We start from the raw sequence: 20,240 nt of genomic DNA, 5'->3' as shown, positions 1-20,240 counted from the left end.
TGAACCCACACGATGGAACTAATACCCAATCTAATAAAAGATAGTGGCTTGAAGCTGAAGTTCGAATTCTAAAAAAAATAATAATAATAAGAGGTGTACCTATTCATACTTTGTAATCGCATCTAGATTTTCTGTGTTGAAGAATAATGAGACCCAATAGTCAAAATTTATGTGTTGCATTTTTGCAAAATGTCCGAATTGTTTACAGTGAAAATAAATAAAAACTATTTATTTATTTATTATTCCTTGGTATCTAAGCATTATATTTTAATTTAAGCTTATTCGGAAATGTAGATCACTCAAGTGATGTGTCATTTCATAGATCATTTTCAAAATGTAGATCACATACTTAAGTAGCACCTATTATTATAATTACTACTACTACTACTACTACTAAGGTACGCGTGTTCTACACATCTCCAGGCCAATCCCACTTAGAGCTCCTAGGACTGTTGTAGAAGTCGATGAGTCCTGTACAGTGTAAAAATATAGAAGAAGATGTAGTTGTGGACTCATATTCATTCATTATCATGTGCAGTTTTGAATATAAGTACACGGTTTGGGATGGGGGGCGTAAAGAAGGGAGCTGTAACAAGCGTGTTTGACTGGATTTCATGGGAAGGGACGTGTGAAACAGCAGATTTAAGTTGGAGATACGAGATAGAAAATTTTACAGGAGTGACGTGGCAGAGGTTGGCGAAGTTGTGCGACTCATGAAAGTTTTTGAGAGAAACTTATGTTTAGCAGTGGACTACGAATGGCCGATTGACAAACATCCCTAAGAGTGACCCATGTGGGTACTTCTTATCTCTGGGAAAAAATATAATTTTGTAGTGTAATAATTACTATTTTATTACAATATGATTTATAACTAATTTTATACAAATTAATATAATTGTATTTTTTCATGTAAGTTTTAAATTTAAGGTCCTTTATATTTTTCTATATAGACAGACTTGTTGCCAGTTTGTGATTTGCTTCATTTATGTCTTCGTATCTGCATCTTACTTCAATACACCAGTAATTCATTATTGGAAAATTAGTAATGTAAATACATTTTTGACAAGATAAATTATGAGTTTTAGAAAATATATATTGCATGTCTTTTTTAGATCAACTGACATGTTACAGTCGAAGTTAAAGTCAAATTACACATTCGAACAACTATTAGCCAATCAAAACAAAGCACAATTTCTGTACGTTCTTTATTTTGACGATTTCGTAGTTCAACATGGCTCCGTCAATGATGGCCAACGTGAGTTCTGGACTCCAAGAAATATTATTTGCACAACGCCTTGCAGACAACGACAAGAAGACTCGGGACCGTGCACTAAAGAAACTCAACAAATACCTTGCTACAAAGTCTTCTGCGGGAACTGGTAAGGAATTCTGTGTGTGTTAGGGCATGGTGATATGAAGAACCTCAAATGGGTGCACGTATCAGTCTTGAGTTTATCTTATGTTTGATATTAAATTATCTTGGAAGTGAAAGACAAAAATAAGGGAACACCAATAATATTTCAGTGCATATTTAGAGAGACTGTATACGTACCGGCTTCAGGTCCACCTTGGTCCATCTGCTTCTAGGTAACCCGGCATATGTGGTATGTACAGTGGGAATACAATACGTAAAATTAGATCCCAACTTACCCGAACTATTGATCAAGTATGAAGGTGACGAGACTCTCCTGCTCATTCCAGTTGAATCAGCTTAATGTAAGCTTTAAACAGTACTGGTAAAACATGAACACCACACACAACCAAGTAGGGGTAATTGTTAGCCATCAGACCATAATTTGGGTTCTATTTCGGTATCACAAACCAATTTTTCACATTCTTATTCACATTTCAAAGATATATTGTTTCTATGGAATGGCAATGTTAGGTTAGGAGCTATTTGACAACAATTCCAGGCCAACATCATAGATAGTTAGGTCAACATGAAAATGAAATTCCTGATATTTGAGCTGAAGTAGTTCTCACGGGATGCAAAAAGTCGCTATGAGTATAATGCAGTTTGAATTATCCATCTAGCTGTCCTAGTTCTCGAGATTATAACATTTTGAATGGAATTAAATCGGGCCTATTTGGTCCCAGGAAATTGGGCCGAAACGTGCGGTCTGACTAATCGCCGATCAAACGTAAACAATGACGGTTTTTACTGACAGGCACAATTTTATATAAAATTTTAGCATATGGTTGCATTATTTGACCTATTTTCTTTAAGATGTGTGATTTCTATGTAATTTGATCATAGAATTACGTTTTTATCCTCTGCAAAATTACCCACCACAGCTACGAATACCGTCAAATTACATGAAAATCACACATTTTAAAGAAAATAGTTTGAATAATTCAACTATATGCAAGCTATTACACTAATAACACAATAGTAACAAACTTAATAGTGTAGTTTGATCCATACCACCAGTGATCATAGATAGCGGGCAGGATGAATCGTAGCTGTGGTCCGTAATATTACGGAGGATAAAAATGTAACTTCTCTTTGATCAAATTACATGAAAATCACACATTTTAAAGAAAATAGTTCAAATAATTCAACTATAAGTCTATTACACTAATAACATAATAGTAAGAAACTTAATAGAGTGAAGTTTGATCCATACCACTAGTGATAGATAAGATGGTGGGATGGATGTTGATGTTATCCGATAATCCGACCCGATAGAAAAAAAAACTAATTAAAACCACCGATTTCTCAGCTCTACCGTAACACGCTGCCTTTATTTTGGTATTAGAATAATCCACGAGACTAGTAGTTTTCGTTTATTTTGGTTAGTTGCCAAAACTGAATTTATTTAGCTCATTTTTTACGCTGAAACATAAACCAATTTTCGATTTACTACTGAATGCAAGCCGCCATGTTTATCTTTTGTTTTTATGTACCGACATGTAACTGATGATGTAATTGTTTGAAACTTACTACGATCGTAGTAAATACACTCGCATAACATTTTTATGAATGAAATTTCCGGCGGTATGTAAATTTGGCCGTTTGCATGGCGTGCGCATAAAATGACGCGCTATTGTGCTCGTCATCGATGGTGGCGCCTCTGGTGGTGTTTGACCTACCTACCATAGATGAGCCTCCAATTCCACATGGCCCAATCTCACAAGTAGTGGCATTGAACTCATTCACAGACCAGCTCTTAGTATAGGTGAGGCTTGGGCACAGATGCGGAAGTGATGTGGCCCCAGAAATACTATGCTGTTGACACTGGAATCTACCTGCAAGACCCAATATATAAAAATGTGGGTAAAATGTATAACACAGATAAAGTTACATATCACAAAGAAAAATATTGGATAAGTTGTCCACATTTCTGTGGATGAGTTGTCTGTTCACCCTCCTTTATATGGGTGAGGTGTGTGCAAAGATCGTACAGAAATAGCCAAGCACTGCTGATGATATAATTGTTAACATCATTACAGTTCAAGAAATCGGATAAGATAATTTAGATATTGATATTCCAAGTTCAAATTCAAGAGGGTATATACGGAGAGTATTTTTTTATTTCATATATATATATATATATATATATATATATATATAGAAACCTCCAAATCGATTTATTATATATATATATATATATATATAATATATATATATATATATATATATATATATATAGAAACCTCCAAATCGAACATATTTACAAAATTCAAATGTGGGCAAAGGCTGCTACCAGCTCCATAGCCATCAGCAGTTAATCATACATTAAGACTAGTTTAGGTGTGGATAAACATATTGTAAGGCTTCAGAAAAGAAATTTGTCACCAGATTTTACTGTCATTCTCTGAACTTTGGAATTAAATAATTTATAGAATTTCAAGGCTTTTATTTTGGATGTGTTCAATAATACCTGTAAATTTACAGGATCTACATTTATAACTGCTCAAGACTTTTGCATTTGAAAATAAAGCGATACTTATCACCATCATCTCTAGTTTACAATATCTTTTGCAAAACACAAGTTATTCCTCTAATGAACAGGTGATGCCCCTGGCAGAGGGTGATTGAACCATACTGAAACTAGCTGAGATGGCTGCCGACAAGTCCAATGTGTCATTGTAAGGTTAATGGGCTGAGGATTGGAGATCGTTCAAGAAAATGGAGAAAAATGGGAGAAACCAGTTGTTGTTTGCACACTGCACTTGGAGCAGGATCAGAGGAATGGTTAAGGAAGTTAGTGACAGTTTGGGAAGGTGTGCATAAGAAGGAAGATGAAGATAAATGTGGGTAAAAGTAAGATGATGAGGTGCACAAGGGGAGAAGATGGCAGCAAATTGGAAGTTAGTATTAAGGGAGAGAGACTGGAGGAAGTGGATAGCTTTATATACTTGGGGGCAAATGTGGCAGAAAGGGAGTTATGGAGGTGGAAATAGAATTTAGATTAAGAGAAGCAAGTAAATGCCTTGGTGGATTAAAAAGTGTAATAAGAAATAGGTATTTGGTAATGGATACTAAGAGGAGATTTTATGAAGGAGTGGTTGTGCCAACAGCACTGTATGGGTCAAAAACTTGGAACAAAAGAGGGGAAGAGTTTCAAGGTGTTTGAGATTAAATGCCAGGGAAGTATGGTAGGGGTTACTAGGCTGGATAGAGTGAGAAACAATGAGGTGAGGAGGAGAGTGGGGGTGAAAAGGTAGTTGGGAGATAGGTTGATGAAAGTATTGGGATAGTATGGATGGACACATGGAAAGAATGACTGAAGAAAGGTTAGAAAAAAAGGTGTGGAAGGCAGAGGTGGAGGGAATGAATATGGAGGGGTGACCAAGGGCATTGGGAAAAGGGAATGTCTGTTGAGGAAGGAAGGGAGAAGACAAAAGATAGGGGTGAATGGAGAATGGTTGTATTTACCTAACTGTAGTATTCAGGAAATGAACAATGCTTATTTAGTCCTGTCTCCTATTTTCTGATTTTCTAACATACCTAGACTCAGATTCATGTATGGTTCCAACTAATCTGTCTTTGATTTCCAATTCATATTTAGATTTGAACTCGTGCATTGTTTGAGCTTGGGCTACATCACTTTCTAAAGCTATTCCACGTATATATCTAAATGGAAAACTATATTTCTTCACATCCTTGCAACATGTGGCCTTTCTATACTTCCATGACCTCATAAAGTCCTCCCATCTTTAATCAGATCTCTTCTATCAATGCAATCTATCCCCTTTGATGATATGAACAATGTAATCATGTCACCACTTTCTCCTTGATCTTTCAAAATTGGTAGACCCAGTACCTCGTATGGTTTATCTGTGGTGCATGGAAGGGGATGAGGGTAAGGGAGTATGTGTGGATGATATTTTGACACAGCCTGAAGCAACTACCCCTAAAAATGGATTGTGCTCAAGTATCTCCCCAATACTAGTTTGTTGGGGCAGTACAGGTTGACCAGGGTCTCAAAGCCCCAACGAGTAGGAGGGTCGCAGTGGTGAGAGCAGAAGGAGTATGTCGCAAGCCTATCAGGAGTCACCACTGGTGCACATTTTAGTGGTAATAACAAATACTCGAGTGAGATCCTTGAGGGCTGAAGTGGAGAGGGGTTCCATGTGAACATCAGTTGAACATGGTGCAGTGGATCCAAAGCCCAAGGAGAAATCTGCCTTTCACAGTCCCGCAATGTCAAACAATGAAGTGGCCCCAGTACACGGCCATGCCTCTTCTTTCCTGCATGAGGGGACGGAAAGGGGGGTGGGGTCACAGATTAAAAGAAGTGACCTTGCTGTGGATGTGCTGTATTTCACTGCATTGCTTCTGATCCAGGACAGTGGGAAATATTCAGGGATGACCCATTATTCAAGAAGACCCAAGAAAAGGAGGAGGGAGGAATGGTGAATGGGAGTGGAGTATGTGGTGATGAAATGGGTGAGAGTGGATGTATGTCATTGATTCTGGCTACCTCCCTTGTAAGGGGAAAAAAGACCTTGATATATGGAGTTATTATTAATTTTATTATAAATTTTTTTTTTATAGTTGATTACAATGACCTGTAAAGAAGGTTGTAGTGGTACACAAAAGGCACTGGAACAAAGTGTGAATAGGTCATTTGCCCAGAAGATCAAAAAGAATTTGCCAAAATGATAGTTTTAGGAACATGTAGCAGTGTCATATTATCATCTCCTTTTCTTCCATGCCTAGTGTGGAAACTTGTGATATCTCTTTGGACCAGATTTCAGTGTGCAAGCTCAGGCATCAAATCTTGTATATTCAGCACTGGTTGTTAATGTTTCAAGCTTATTTTTATTCAACTGGAAGAAGACTAAATTTGATGTGTATTTCCTTTCAGGATTTACCCTTGAAGATTTGATAAAAATATGGAAGGGTCTCTTCTACTGTATGTATATGGCAGACAAGCCTCTGGTGCAGGTCAGTAAAGAAAATCTAAGTTTCTGTAATGTTGACTTTAGTTAGAAATATTCCTGTAATTAAATATTTAGGACAAACCTTTGAGGTATTAATGCCCACAGCTGTGTTCATATTGTGGGTGTCAGCCAAAATAAACCAATGTAAACTTTGTAAACCAATAATAACAATAATAGAAACTTTTTCAATGAAGAAACATTATGAAACATAGTACTTGTGTAATCTGTTTGGTAAATGTGTTGATATAAAATCTATGTCAGTATCTCATGTTGCATTTGTAATTGTAATTCTAGGAGGAGGTTGCAGAACAAATCAGCAAGCTGATTCTCTCTGTGGGCAATGTAGAGGATCGTCACGGATTCTGCCAGGCAGCTCTTGCTACCTTTGCTCGAGAGTGGGATGGCATTGACACATTCCGCATTGACAAGTTCATGATGGTAAGGTTATTGTTTGCTCTAGTGCATTAGAATCTTATGTATCCTGTGTTCTTTTCCATTAATTTAACCACTTCAGTAAGAGTCAGATTCTCGCGTGCAGCATCGGTTGTCATACATACGATTCATCACACCACTCACATTATAAAATATAAAGTCACTGCTGTATCACTCATTCTCTTTTGCTCTGAGTAATAATAAACACAGAAAACATGATCAAACCAGTTCACAGAATCTGGGGGTAACCCATGTACAACTACAAGAAAAATTACATAATCACATCGCCAGTGCTGGCATCCTTCTGTATCCACTCGTGTATCATGATGCCTATGAAGGCATTATTGTACCGAAGTGGTTAAAGGGAAATGTAGCTTGAAATAAAGGTATATAATATGAAAAAATGGGTACAGAACATTGTTAGTTGATAAAATAACTGTGAAGTGGTTGGGCTGTTGTTGGCATTCCCTAGACTCACTGGCCAAGCTGGTGTCTGGTTGTTGTGGAGGTGTGATATAGGTGTTATTTTGATGTTTCTTGGTGTGTGTGAATGTTCTGCTATGTAGTGTAGTGAGTGTGCTGTGGCAGGTGTTTGTGTGCCTCTCATGTCAAAGTGATCCTGGACTTTGAGGGCCTTTGTTTCGTGATGTAAATGGTCTGTAATTGTCTCTAGGGCTTTTTGTATGGTCTTAAGGGTGTTGATGTGTGTCTTAGTGAGATTGGGGGCCCATGCAGGGCTTGCATAATTCATCACTGAGCATATACATTGTTTGTATACTGTAGTATTAGTTTCTTTGTTTTTACCCAAACAATTTGTCAGCTCTCAGTATGTAAAAAGGTAGAAGGATTATAGTTGAAGATGGAGTGTCAACTCCTTGGGGCTGCACTTTCAGATGGAGGTGAGGGGGTTGATAGGTCATGAAAATGGATAGTAGGAAGTTTATTTTCTCTGCTGTCTATCTTGCATGACATAACTGTTATCAGTCTCAAAGGGAGTAGGGACAGCAAGAAATGTCATGAAGAGCAGTGAAAAGGTATCTACACACAATCAGTCAGTCTCCTTACCTGTAGCACCTAGAGAATTGGCTATTGCCAATTCAGCCCGTAGATCCTTCAGTGAAAAGGTTTTGTGGAGTTCTCGGGAGTGAATGTGTAGTTGTCAAAAGACCCATATGCATTGACCCCAAGAACTTGTCATCTGTGCACATGTATCTTGCATGATTCATGGTGTCGTATTGTAATATGTTATTGTGTTTAGGTTTGGGTGGATGGGAGTGGGCATGGCTTGACTGGCTACCTCTCTTATAATGAGGAGCTCTTGGTATATGCATACATACATATACCAAGGCTTTTTCCCCCTTACAAGGGAGGTAGCCAAAAAGGAAAAGGTATAAAATCATTCTCACCCATTCCATCCCTGAATACACTCCACACCCCTCCACCCTCCCTCTCATCTTAGCACCTCCTGGATGATGGGTCATCCCTGCACCTTGTCCACTGCTCTGGGTCAGAAGCAGTGTCGCAAGACACAGCACATCCACAGCAAGGCCGCTTCATTAAATCGGCGACCCCCCATCTCCGTCCCCCCATGCATAAAAGGAGAAGACGGGGAGAAATCCCTTCGGGCTGCGTCAAAATTTGCTCAAACATACTACCTCATCCCCCATCCCCCCGCCCATTCCATCTCATGCATCACAACATCATCCATATACAACCATTCTCCATTCACTCCTGTCTTCTGTCCTCTCCCGTCCTTCCTCAACAGACATTCCCCTCTTCCCCAAAGCCCCCTTCACCCCATCCATCCATCTCATCCTAGGATGTCCCTTCATGTTCACTCCCTCCACATCTGCCTTCCATACCTCTTTTACTAGTCTTTCTTCACTCATTCTTTCCATGTGTCCAAACCATCCTAATACTCTTTCATCAACCCTATCTCCCAACCCCCTTTCCACCCCTGTTCTCCTCCTCACCTCCTCATTTCTCACTCTATCTAGCCTAGTAACCCCCATCATACTTCTCAGACACCTCATCTCAAACACATTCAAACTCCTCTCTTCCTCTCTTATGTTCCATGTTTCTGCCCCATACAGTGCTGTTGGCACAATCACTCCTTCATACAGTCTCCTCTTGGCATCCATTCCCAAATGTCTATTCCTCATTACACTTTTTAATCCACCAAGGCATTTCCTTGCTTCTCTCAATCTACATTCTACCATTACTTTCACTCCACCTTTACCTGCCACATTTGCACCCAAGTATCTAAAAATATCCACTTCCTCCAGTCACTCTCCCTTAATGCTCACTTCCAGACTACTGCCACTGTCACCCCTTGTACATCTCATCACCTTACTTTTACCCACATTTATCTTCAGCTTTCTTCTATTACACACACTCCCAAACTCTGTCACCAACTTCCTCAATCCCTCCTCCGATCCTGCCATAAGCACAGTGTCGTCTGCAAACAACAGCTGGCTCACCTCCCACTTTTCTCCATTTTCTTTAACCATCTCCAATCCCTGACCCACTACCCTTGCATTTACCTCTCGCACTAACCCATCCATGTATAAGTTGAACAGCCAGGGCGACATAACGCATCCTTGACGAAGTCCCACCTTTACCTCGAACCACTCACTCTCCATTTCTAATCCTGACACAAGCTCTACTACTCTCATAAAAACTCTTGACAGCTCCTAGAAGCTTTCCTCCTATCCTGTATATTCGCAAAACCTCCCACAGTGCCTTTCTGTCTACCCTGTCGTAAGCCTTTTCCAGGTCCATAAATGCCCAAAAAACATCCTTCCCCTTTCCTATAGCTTTCTTACATATCCGTCTTACCATAAAAATCTGATCTACACAACCTCTACCCGTCCTAAATCCACACTGTTCCTCACCAATTACTCCCTCTGTTCCTCTCCTAATCCTCTCAATCAAGATCCTCCCATAAGCCTTCCCAACTACACTTAACAAGCTAATCTCTCTGAAACTACTACATTCACACTTGTCCCCTTTTCTCTTGTAAAGTGGAACTATACAGGCACTCCTCCAGTCCTCCGACACTCTACCCTCTCTCCAGCAAACATTAAATAACCTCACCAGCCAGTCCACCATCACTGTACCTCCTTTTTTTAGACATTCTGCATGGCATCAATCCAGACCAGGTGCCTAACCTGCTTTCATCTTAACTTCATCTTCACTTCATCCTTGCTTATTTCTCCTCCATTTTCCTCACTCATCACGGTCATTTTCTTAGCATTTCCCACTGCAGCTATCTTTCCCTCCCTATCCTCCTTCACATTTAGCAACTCCCTAAAATATTCTGCCCATCTTCCCCTTGCTGCAATAGATATAAATGAATAGTTTAGGTATATTTTGTAATGGTTTGCACATTGGTGCCAGTTCTTTGAATTTTTTAGAGGTGTATAATTATTTTCTTCAAAATATTTTACAGTTTGTGAGGAGGGTCATGCGTCAGGTTTTTGTCCACCTGAAGGAGATGAAATGGTCCCTGGATGAAACCATGGCACTTGCAAACATTTTTGAAGAAACTGTTCTGGTGCCAACAGATAATATCAACAGTTTACCCATGGGCTTGAAAATCCACTTCTGTGATGTGTTCCTGGAGGAGCTGGCTAAGATTGGTGGTGAAGAACTTGACAGTAAAGTTATCTTGGCTTTGCTTCAGCCATTTATTAAGGTATCTTGTTTTGTGTGAATAAGGAATTGTGTATGTTGATATTTTGGAGTACATGGGGAGGGGTATTTGCCATGAAAATGGGAATAAACCAGTTTCAGCTATCAGGGACTGGAGATATTGTCTTGTACTGATGTTGACACAAGCAATGTCATGGAGGAAATCCATGAAGTTCTGAAATAGGAGTGGTGGGGTGTGTGTGTGTGCATGCGTGCACTTTGACTTGAGCACTCCTCTTACAAGTGGGGAAAGGGCCTTTGTTTCGTATGTATTTAGGAGAGTTGTAGATTGAGTTATTCATGCATTCAATTTTTTAAGTGATTTTAAGAAAAAGTTTAAAGCTAAAATGAGAATGCTAATGTAAGTTTTTAATCAATCAGGTCCTTGCCATGACTAACCTTAAGCCATACAGAGAACGAGTGAAAGAACGCATCTTTCGACACCTTATGAGACAGAGTGATTTGGGAATTCAACACCAGGAAGGATTGGTGGAGAATGAATTCATGGTAGATGTTGATGAAGAAAATGGTGTTGAGGGACATGAGGAAATGGAACAACAAAATGAAGAGGGGTACGTTATCTGTGGCCTTCATACTCTTGACAGTTTTAGCAAGAGTGATAGATATTATGCCATTCTACTTTTCATACATATTTTGTGCATTAATTTTGTTTTATGTGTATACCAGTGCCTTCCTGTAGATGGGAAGGCAATGAGGGAGGAATTGCAGATATATGGGATAGGGGGAAAGCTGTTGAGAGCAGTCAAGAGTTTTTATGAGAGTAGGAGAGCCTGTGTTAGAATTAGAAATGAAGAGAGTGAGTGGTTTGAGGTAAAGGTGGAACTATGCCAGGGATGTGTTATGTCACCTTGGTTGTTCAGTTTATACATGGATGGGGTGGTGTGAGAGGTAAACACAAGGGTAATGGGACAGTGATTGGAGATGGTTAAATTACTCCCTCTGTGCCTCTCTTAATCCTCACAATCAAAACCCTCCCACAAGCCTTCCCAACTACACTTATCAAACTGATCTCTCTAAAACTGCTACATTCACACTTGTCCCCGTTTTCCTTGTAAAATGGAACTATACAGGTACTCCAGATCTCTGACACTCCACCCTCTCTTAAACAAACATTAAATAACCACACCAGCCAGTCCACCATCACTGCACCTACTTTTTCAGACATTCTGCATGACACCCATCCAACCCAGGTGCCTTACCTGCTCTCATCATCTTAACTTCCTTCATCTCATCCTTCCTTATTTCTCCATTTTCTTCATTCAACACTGTCATTTTCTTAGCACTGCCCACTGAACTACCTTTCCCTCCCTATCCTCCTTCACATTTAGTAACTCTCTAAAATACTCTGCCCATCTTCCTCTTATTGCCATCTCTTCCATTGTCATCTCTCCATCTGCACCTTTTACTTTTTCGTCTCTACTTGATTCATCTCCTCTTCTCTTGTTTCTTTTCAAAACCTTTTTTATTCCTTTCGATTTTTTCTGTCATACTCTTACCCCATTTCACATCTGCTCTCCTCTTTGCCTCCTTTATCTTATGCTTTACTTCTCTTTTCTTTGTACCTCTCATATGATTCTCTCTTCCTGTTTTATAACCAACCTGTGAATGGTCCCTTCTCTTCTACACCCTTCTTTGCATCCTCATCCCACCACTCGCTACCTTTCTATTTCCTCTCATCCTCCTTGTTACACACACCATTTTTGCACACATTGTGACTCCCTCCTTGAACCATCCTTCACTCTATCCTTCACTCCCTCCCATGCCTCTGTTAGCTGCTTCTTGTACTCCTCCTCCTTTTCTTTCTTGTTTAAAGAGTTTACTCTAAGCACCTCCATACCTTCTTTCCTTTTCCTCTTTCTCCATCTATCCTCTGCTCTCAACTTACCTTCCACCAAAAAATTATCTGATATTACCCCACTCTCTCCCCTTAGAACATGTACATCCTTAACTCTTCCTACTATTCTCTTGGTCACCACTATATAGTCCATTAACGCCCTATATACCACTCTTCCATCCACCACCCTCTCCCATGTGTACTTATGCCTGACTTTCTTCCTAAACACTGTATTTGCTATCATCAACTTGAGACAGGTCTCCATGAACTCTCCACTACAATTTTTTCCTGGAACTCTGCACTTCCCAACCACTCCATCTATTGTTTCCTTTCCTACCCTAGCATTAAGGTCCCCCCAATACCACTACATTGACATTTCTCCCTAAACCATCTATGCACTCATTTAAATCTATCCAAAAAGCCTCCCTTTCCTTTGCACTCTTTTCACTACCAGGCCCATATGTACTTACAAAAACCCACATCTCCCTTCCCACTTTCACCTTCATCTACATTAACCTTGAAGAAACCTTCCACTCCACCACACGCTTACCTGTCTCTTCACTTACTAGTATAGCCACTCCTTCTCTCCCTTGTCCTCTCTTCACTCCTGAGACCCTTCCAACTACACTCCCAAAATCAAACTTGCCCTTCCCTTTCAATTTTGTTTCATTCAATGCCACACATTCGTCTTTCTTCTCACAAACATACTGCCTGTCTCTTCCCGTTTACTCGCATCTGCACCACATCCACGCACATTAAAAGACCCAAGCCTTAGGGTTTTGGTTGGATAACTCCTCCCATACCCTCTTATGCCTTAGGAATGTCCCATTTGGGGCTACAGGGAGAAGAATGCCTAGTCCTATTCCATCCCATTTTTGTTGCCTTTGCGACTCAAGTGGAAATATATTATTCCCCCCCCCCCCACATACACACACACCACACTCAGTCTCCCTGTATGTTCCTTAAGTTTCTGCATTTAAGATAATGATTGGTTTGGTTTAATATCGTTTAATATCACAAAATCCCATATCAGGAGGCTAGGATTTTTAATGTAATTACTCTTAAAGATATGATGGTTATTTCATATTTTCACATCTGTTTGAAATTTTTTTAGTTGTAGTTTAGGGTTGTTTGGACACATGGAAATAATGAGTAACGAAAGATTAGTGAAAGAGGTGTGGAAGACAGAGGTGGGTGGAGTAGACTTGAGGAGCCAACCAAGGATGACATGGATGGATGAGGTGAAGCAGGCTTTGAGCAAGAGAGGAATGTCTGTTGAGCAAGGAGTGGAGAATGACTGTGAATGGATGATACTGTTAAGTAAGGAAGGAAGGGATGGATTATATATGAATATTTTGACACAGCCCAAAGGGATTTCTCCTCATCTTCTCTTTTACTACATGAGGGGACATAGAGGAGTGGGGTTCACCTATTAAGTGAAGTGGCTTTGCCGTGGATGTACTGTGTGTTACTGCATTGCATTTTACCCAGGGCAGTTGGTGGATACAGGGATGACCCTGTTATCCATGAGAAGCTGAGATGGGAAGGGTGGAGGGGAGTGAAATGGGTAGGAATAGGTACGTGCCTCTGACTTAACTACCTTCCTTATAAGGGAGAAAGAGTTCTTGGTATAAAGATAGATAATACGAGTTTTGGCTGGTATGCTGATGTCTGTGCTCTTCTCTTGTAGTAGAACTCCCATGGAGGATGATGGTGTTCTGGATCCACGAGCAGGCGAAGTAGATGTCTTCTTACCGCAGTTGAAACCAGATTTTAGTGAGTGAATATATATATGTGTGTATATGAAAAACATGCTCATATGTGTATCATTTCATAGTGGTGCCTTATTCGCTTATATAGGGGAAGATGCCCTTGATTTATAGATGGATATATATTGGAAATTGGTATGTTATAGTGAACATGGATATATATGTAAAAGAAGTGAGGTTTAAGAAAATAAATGGGTGAAAGTATACATTATTTATACATCAACACATAATCTGCAGCATTTATTGAATGCTATTTGACAGACACAGACTGAAGATACTGTAAGATTAATTAAAAAAAATTTTTACTTCTCAAGGTGCCATAGCAAGTGCCCTGCTGGCAGCAGGGAGTGTCAAAGGAGTTGCAAATGACAATCGAAATGACATATATAGATTAGCACAGGAGTTCCGTGACATTGTTGCTGGGGAGTATCCATTGGCAATGCCTGAAGACAATGACAAATTAGATGATGACATACCAGAGGAAGAAATTGAGAAAGCAATGAAAAGAATTCAGGTGCGTTTATGTTAAGGGAGTGTTGCATCACTTTATAGAGTAGGTGAATTTTTTTTTTTTTTTTTCCATATATGTGTTTAATGAATATAGGTATAAATACCCCTTACATTAGTGTGTAATTCTGCAGTGTATTGTGTTCCTCCCATGTTATATATGGCAAAGTGAATATTTAATGAAGATAAAGTGAGCTCTGTTGAAGCTCTAATTACTTACCTCTTCACTCCGGGGCACATCGTACGTCTGGCAGCATTAGCTGCCTGAAGTGTGATGTTGTGTCATAATAATCGCATTATAAAAAATAAAGTCAGTGCTCAATCGTTTGTTCTCTTTCACCCGTGAATTTTGATAACCATAGAAAATATGATGAAGCCAGTTTAGAGAGAATGGAGGTTACGTAGGTACGACTACAATAGATATAATCAAGACGCCGATGTCGGCATCATTGCGTATCCACTTGCTCCTCATGACGCCTACGTAGGCGTCACTGTATGGAAGTGGTTAATGGAAAATCCTTCCACATCATTCAGCTTGGTATGAAATGAAAGCTTAGAGTCTGGGGAACAAATCTTATTGAATACATTTTTTCAAACTAATACCTCTGATTTTTTTTATTAATTTGTTTCTCTGAATAATTAAAAAATGCTGCAAAATTCAGGTTTCATAAAAAAAAGTCAAAATTCTTTTATTTTTTTTACTATAGAAAATAAAGAGCATGTTTACTTTCAAATGAAACAAAAATGACAAAAATCCATAAAAAAACAACAGAAGATATTACAAGAGAAAGAACAAAAACAAACTTTACAGGACGGAGGATTTAAATTTTCACGACCATTTTAGAAGCCCCCAGCGGTATAGTTCCCGCTATCTGTCCCTTTAACCCGTTTTTCTTCACTTTTTATAACTTGCTCTCGTTTCCTGTCTCTTCCATTGAGGGCAGAGTTATGAACATGAGGATAAGGTTCCCCAAAAAGACGAACAGCAAAACCTTCTTCATAGCCGACATTGTAGTCTAGGATCGCTTGGGTGACACTGAACTCAAGAATGTTCTTCTTGGCATTCTTATACTTGGAACAATAATACCAGATTCTTGGGTGTAAATGTTCATTCAGGTTGTGTTTTTCCCAGCAGACATACAGATAAAATCTTGTCAGATATTAGTCTCCTGTATTCGTTCCAAACCTTCTGACGAAGTTCCCTTGGCAGTACAAAACTGACTTTCATAGTCTTGTGGGATGATATCGGCTCATTGTTTGCTGTTGCTTTCTGATAAAAAATAATAGCTGTCAGGTGTCTTGGGGCACAAATGATGTTGAGGATTGGCATCAGACGATGAACAGTGAAAAAATTACACATAAATGTCTTTTCTCATCTCCACTGTCCCTCCAACATGATGTCTAATATTTCTGTAGCTTACCAATTACAAAATCATTCTACTTTCCTTTCCCTCCCATCTCTTTTACTCTTCTAATTTTTCCTGTTTTTGTTTTCTTTACTGTTATCACTTGATCTCTTACTTTTCCATCATTCATATTACACACAGCATTATAGGCTGACCTGTCCCCATCAGAGATAAATACAGTATACCTCATATTGTCCAAACTCCTACTAAATAAACTCATAGCTGCTTTAGCTTCCATACTTCCCGAAGGTCCTGTATAATTTTTCATACATAGCTTTTCATGATTTTTCAACCATTCATCATACTCTTCCTGACTCACTTTTCCTTGTTTCAGACTGCTTTTTTTTCACACACTTCACAAAATTTACAGACTACCTCGTAATCTAGAACACAAACAGTTTCAGCGTCAATGACAGCACCAACAGCTAGCATACTCGTATGACCTTGTTTCTGCCATGACCCATCATATATCGCTTCCATGTCATAAATTCGATCCTTGTCACATACATAATGTTATTTTGCTGCTTCAACACTCTTTTTCAATACTTTGTTTACCTTTTCTTTTGTTTTCTCAATAGCTACTAACTGAAAATTTACATAATTTTTATGTAGAGGGTTCATACTCATGTTCTCAGTCAATTTATGAAACCCTACATAGCCTAAACCTACATTCATTGTACTGTACACTATGGTGTTTGTCACTGGAGTGTCTTTCACATCTGAATCACCACACTTTTTGCCACATTCTGCACACTGTAAGTCAATTTTATGGTCCATGAATTTCCTAACAAAGCTTACATTTAGTTTCCCAAAGCATTGACTGCATGCAACATGTGTAAACAATTCTTCAAAATAACTTTTTTTCAAAATAATGTTCTCATCATCAAATGTGGTCTTGTTTGGTGGTTGCGATATATAGCAAATCTCCAATTTCCTCTTCTTTGCTGATGAGGTGTGAGGTGACAGTGAGTGGTGTGGCATGGGTGGGGGAGGTATAAAGTGGGCGTGGCTAGTAGAGGCTTGCGGAGTGCTGAGTACAGCTGTGATCTCCTCTTTCTTTTTTTTTCCTTCTTCTTGTTTTTCTATCAGGGACTCATGGGCCCTCTCTGTATTCTGCCACTTCACTCTCTTGTTTCTTGTTAATTTTCCCATGATTACAGCAACAATACAGGGCGGGGAATCAAAATTGTGGCGTATGATGAGAGCGCCAGGAGCAACATGACCTTACTTTGACCTTTTGAAGAGTGCTGATGCCCTGTCTGTGTGGGATATGCTGGTGGGAGGAATAAATATCTCTATAAACACAATTTAGTAGCAAAAAACGAAATAGCTATAGAAATGTTGACGGTATTTCAATATACAGAATGTTTTTTTATGCAGTGGGGTTGCCAGAAGTTGCCAATATTTTATCTATTTTATTCTGTATAAAAAAATAGAAACGAAATGCAGCTGTAAAACTTTGTATGAGTGTTGCCACCATCATAGAGATTCTTTTGAAATATTTACCTAAAATTTGCTCATGTATCAGAATTTTTCGAAATATCGCTGGTGACACTCCCTTAAACTTATCTCCTTGAGTTCCCTTTCTTTGATATGGTCAATTACATTTATATGTATGTATGTGTGTGTGTGTATATATATATATATATATATATGATATATATATATATATATATTTTATATTTTTTTTTTTTTTTTTTTTTTTTTTCTTCCTCTTCTTCTTCTTCCTTTTCTTCTTCTTCTTCTTCCTCTTCTTCTTCTTCTTCCTCTTCTTTTCTTGTTGGCATTGATGCATTTTTTGTTTGCAGAACCATGAAGAGAAGTTAAAGAAAAAATTGTCGGAGAAGAGAAAAAGAGATGATGACGAGATGGACGAAGTTGAAGAAGAGCTGAGTAGATTACAAGAACGAAGACAACCTCTTCAGAAAAAGAAAAGAAGGAAAAAGAAGAAGAGCAAAGCAGGGTCCACAGAAGACAAACCTAAACGCAAGATTAAGAGCAACTCTAGGATGAAAGAGGAGGTCAGGTCCAAGGTGGAAGACAAGTTGAAGGAGGTATTGAGCAATGAGGGTGTACCAGCTGGTGATTCATTGAAGAATGAAAATATCATCCTTGATATTCCTGTTGATTTTCCGGGTAGAAAAAGAAAACGGAGAAAGTCTACTCCTTTTGAGGTGACAGATTTGCCACCAGAGAAGGTTAACAGGGCTGCTGATAAAGATTTGGCTTCTGAAATACCAGCTACAGGACAGATTATAAAGGAGAATGTTGAAAGCAGAGAAGAAACTCTTTCATGCAGAAGCAGTGGGTTGCAAACTGTAGAGCACACAGAAGCAAAGAATCAGAATGTTTCTGAATCTAAAGTAGTAGAAGAGTGTAAGGAAATACCACCCGCAAATCTGCTCAAGAAAAAAAAGAAAAACAGAAACAAGGTCAAATCATCTACAGGCCAAAATGAAACTGATAAAGCTTTGATGGATGCCAATCCAAATCCAACCATAACACCCACTACTGATGATTCATCCTCAAAATCCACACCCAAAACTGCAGCATTCACATGTATTAGTAACTCGGTCTCCATTGAAAAGGTTGCAGAGTTGCAGATGAATTACTCAGAAGAAAAACAGAAGAAAGTCATAAATAAAGAGGATACAAACTCAGACCCGTGGAGTGCTCCTTTGCAGGAAGGAGAGTGTGAGGTGTTCATTGAAAGTAAGAAGCTAAAAAAGAAGAAGAAAATGAAAATGCAAGATTTTCTTAAGGTAAGTGATTAGAATGCATTGTGTGTATGAGAATTGTGTGGTTTAAGTTTTCGTTGCTTGTATTGTTAGTACAGCTTGAGCTCTCCTTAGCTGTAATAGATTGCTTACCATAGTTTTTGTTTTATTTTTCTGCACAGAAAACACCAGACAACAACAAAAAGATAAAGATCAATTTGAAAAATAATCAGGAACATGATTATAAAGACTATGTAAGGACAGTGCGCCTGAGCCCTAATATTCCATTCAGTGCCGAAAAGAAACCAAAGTCGTCTCTTCTTAAAGCCTCGCCTTCGCCCATTATGGTGAGGAAGTCTCCGGTTAAAAAGCTGAAAGCATTGGCAGGAACGCCCAAGCACAAGGTGGTGTCACCTTCACCCAATCTGGCTTTGCCAGTCAAGAAGAGACTAAAGGCAGTTGATTTTTTCTCAAACTTTTGTTGATTTGTTGAAGTCTGTGTTATTTGGTCCCAGCACTTTCAATTCCACACGTACACAGTACAAATTTTATGTGCTTATGTCACCCCACCCTGCATGCTGCAAGTACCATGCTACTAGCATGTTTTATAATTGTTGACAAATTCCTTGCGGTGAAATGTAATATAGGATGGGAGTGTTGGCTGTCATTTGCCTGTTTTATAAATTTGCAGCTGCAGAGGTGGAAGGTGTTTTATTTAAAAGTTGTTGAACCAGAACAAGATGAGAATAGTATGACTCCTTTTTCCACGTAAGGTTCTAGGGTAACCTTTGCTCATAAATGTACATATTGACGTGTAATTTTCTACACGTAACATTTATAAAAAGTTTACATTCTGATGGAATAATCCTTATTTTCATATTTTAGAAGTTGGACACCCATGGAGAGTCATAAAACAAAAGGGTTAACTTTACATTGGAATACCATCGCTATCCTGTTATTTCATCAGTATTTTGTTGAATAGAAAATGATTAAAGATTTTAACTGTGATAACTCTTTTGTTTTCTTCCTATTTTAAGGGGCAGAAAACCAGGCCTGCATACCAAAACATGGGTTCATGAGCCAGAGGTTGCTTGATCAGGATCTCTCTCTCTATCTCTATCTCTCTCTCTCTCTATCTCTCTCTCTCTCTCTCTCTCTCTCTCCATCTCATCCCATCCTCTTTCTCTCTTCCTCTTTTTCTTTCGGAATACAAAAAGCTACAAATAAAGCCAGTTCTTGTTCCAACAATTTTGTACAGCTTAGGGATGAGGGCAGGAACAAGGTCCTGATTAACGAAGACCCCATTTTGTTCAGTCCCTCATGGGCTGAATAGGATAGAATAACCAGGTTTAAGGGAGTGCAACAGTGCACAACTATAATCAATACCCTGAGGAAAAGGGAATTTTTTTTATTATATATTTTATTATATTTATTTTTTATTTTACATATATATATTTATATATATATA

General features: G+C 38.8%; 1 protein-coding gene across 3 annotated transcripts; it reads left to right on the top strand.

Moving 5' to 3' along the window:
- Nucleotides 1-1,211: 1,211 nt before the first annotated feature.
- LOC143036912 (ribosomal RNA processing protein 1 homolog A-like) lies at nucleotides 1,212-19,783 on the top strand. Of its 3 annotated transcripts, none has more exons than XM_076204899.1 (9): nucleotides 1,212-1,379; nucleotides 6,318-6,397; nucleotides 6,688-6,831; nucleotides 10,277-10,522; nucleotides 10,900-11,090; nucleotides 14,064-14,149; nucleotides 14,457-14,656; nucleotides 17,864-18,817; nucleotides 19,658-19,783. In XM_076204899.1, the coding sequence occupies exons 1-9, from the start codon at nucleotides 1,232-1,234 to the stop codon at nucleotides 19,682-19,684; spliced, it is 2,076 nt and encodes a 691-aa protein (XP_076061014.1). In that variant the 5' UTR covers nucleotides 1,212-1,231; the 3' UTR covers nucleotides 19,685-19,783. The 3 variants fall into 3 exon arrangements, with proteins under 3 accessions (XP_076061014.1, XP_076061013.1, XP_076061012.1); XM_076204898.1 differs by having other exon boundaries at nucleotides 1,213-1,379; nucleotides 14,067-14,149; nucleotides 18,955-19,783; XM_076204897.1 differs by having other exon boundaries at nucleotides 1,213-1,379; nucleotides 18,955-19,783.
- Nucleotides 19,784-20,240: the final 457 nt, after the last annotated feature.

The sequence above is a fragment of the Oratosquilla oratoria genome, chromosome 21, assembly GCF_046742065.1.
Source record: "Oratosquilla oratoria isolate Oo_2021 chromosome 21, ASM4674206v1, whole genome shotgun sequence".
In the NCBI taxonomy this organism is placed as follows: domain Eukaryota; kingdom Metazoa; phylum Arthropoda; class Malacostraca; order Stomatopoda; family Squillidae; genus Oratosquilla; species Oratosquilla oratoria.
Note: the sequence above shows the minus strand (reverse complement) of the source record. Positions and strands in the feature narration are given on the sequence as shown.

Bases quoted from the DNA above. Each gene is read 5' to 3' on its own strand.
- LOC143036912 (XM_076204897.1), top strand. From the start codon at position 1,232: ATGGCTCCGTCAATGATGGCCAACGTGAGTTCTGGACTCCAAGAAATA. The intron at 6,398-6,687 runs GTCAGTAAAGAA...TTGTAATTCTAG, and splicing joins CAGACAAGCCTCTGGTGCAG to GAGGAGGTTGCAGAACAAAT. The intron at 11,091-14,063 runs GTACGTTATCTG...CTTCTCTTGTAG, and splicing joins GAACAACAAAATGAAGAGGG to TAGAACTCCCATGGAGGATG.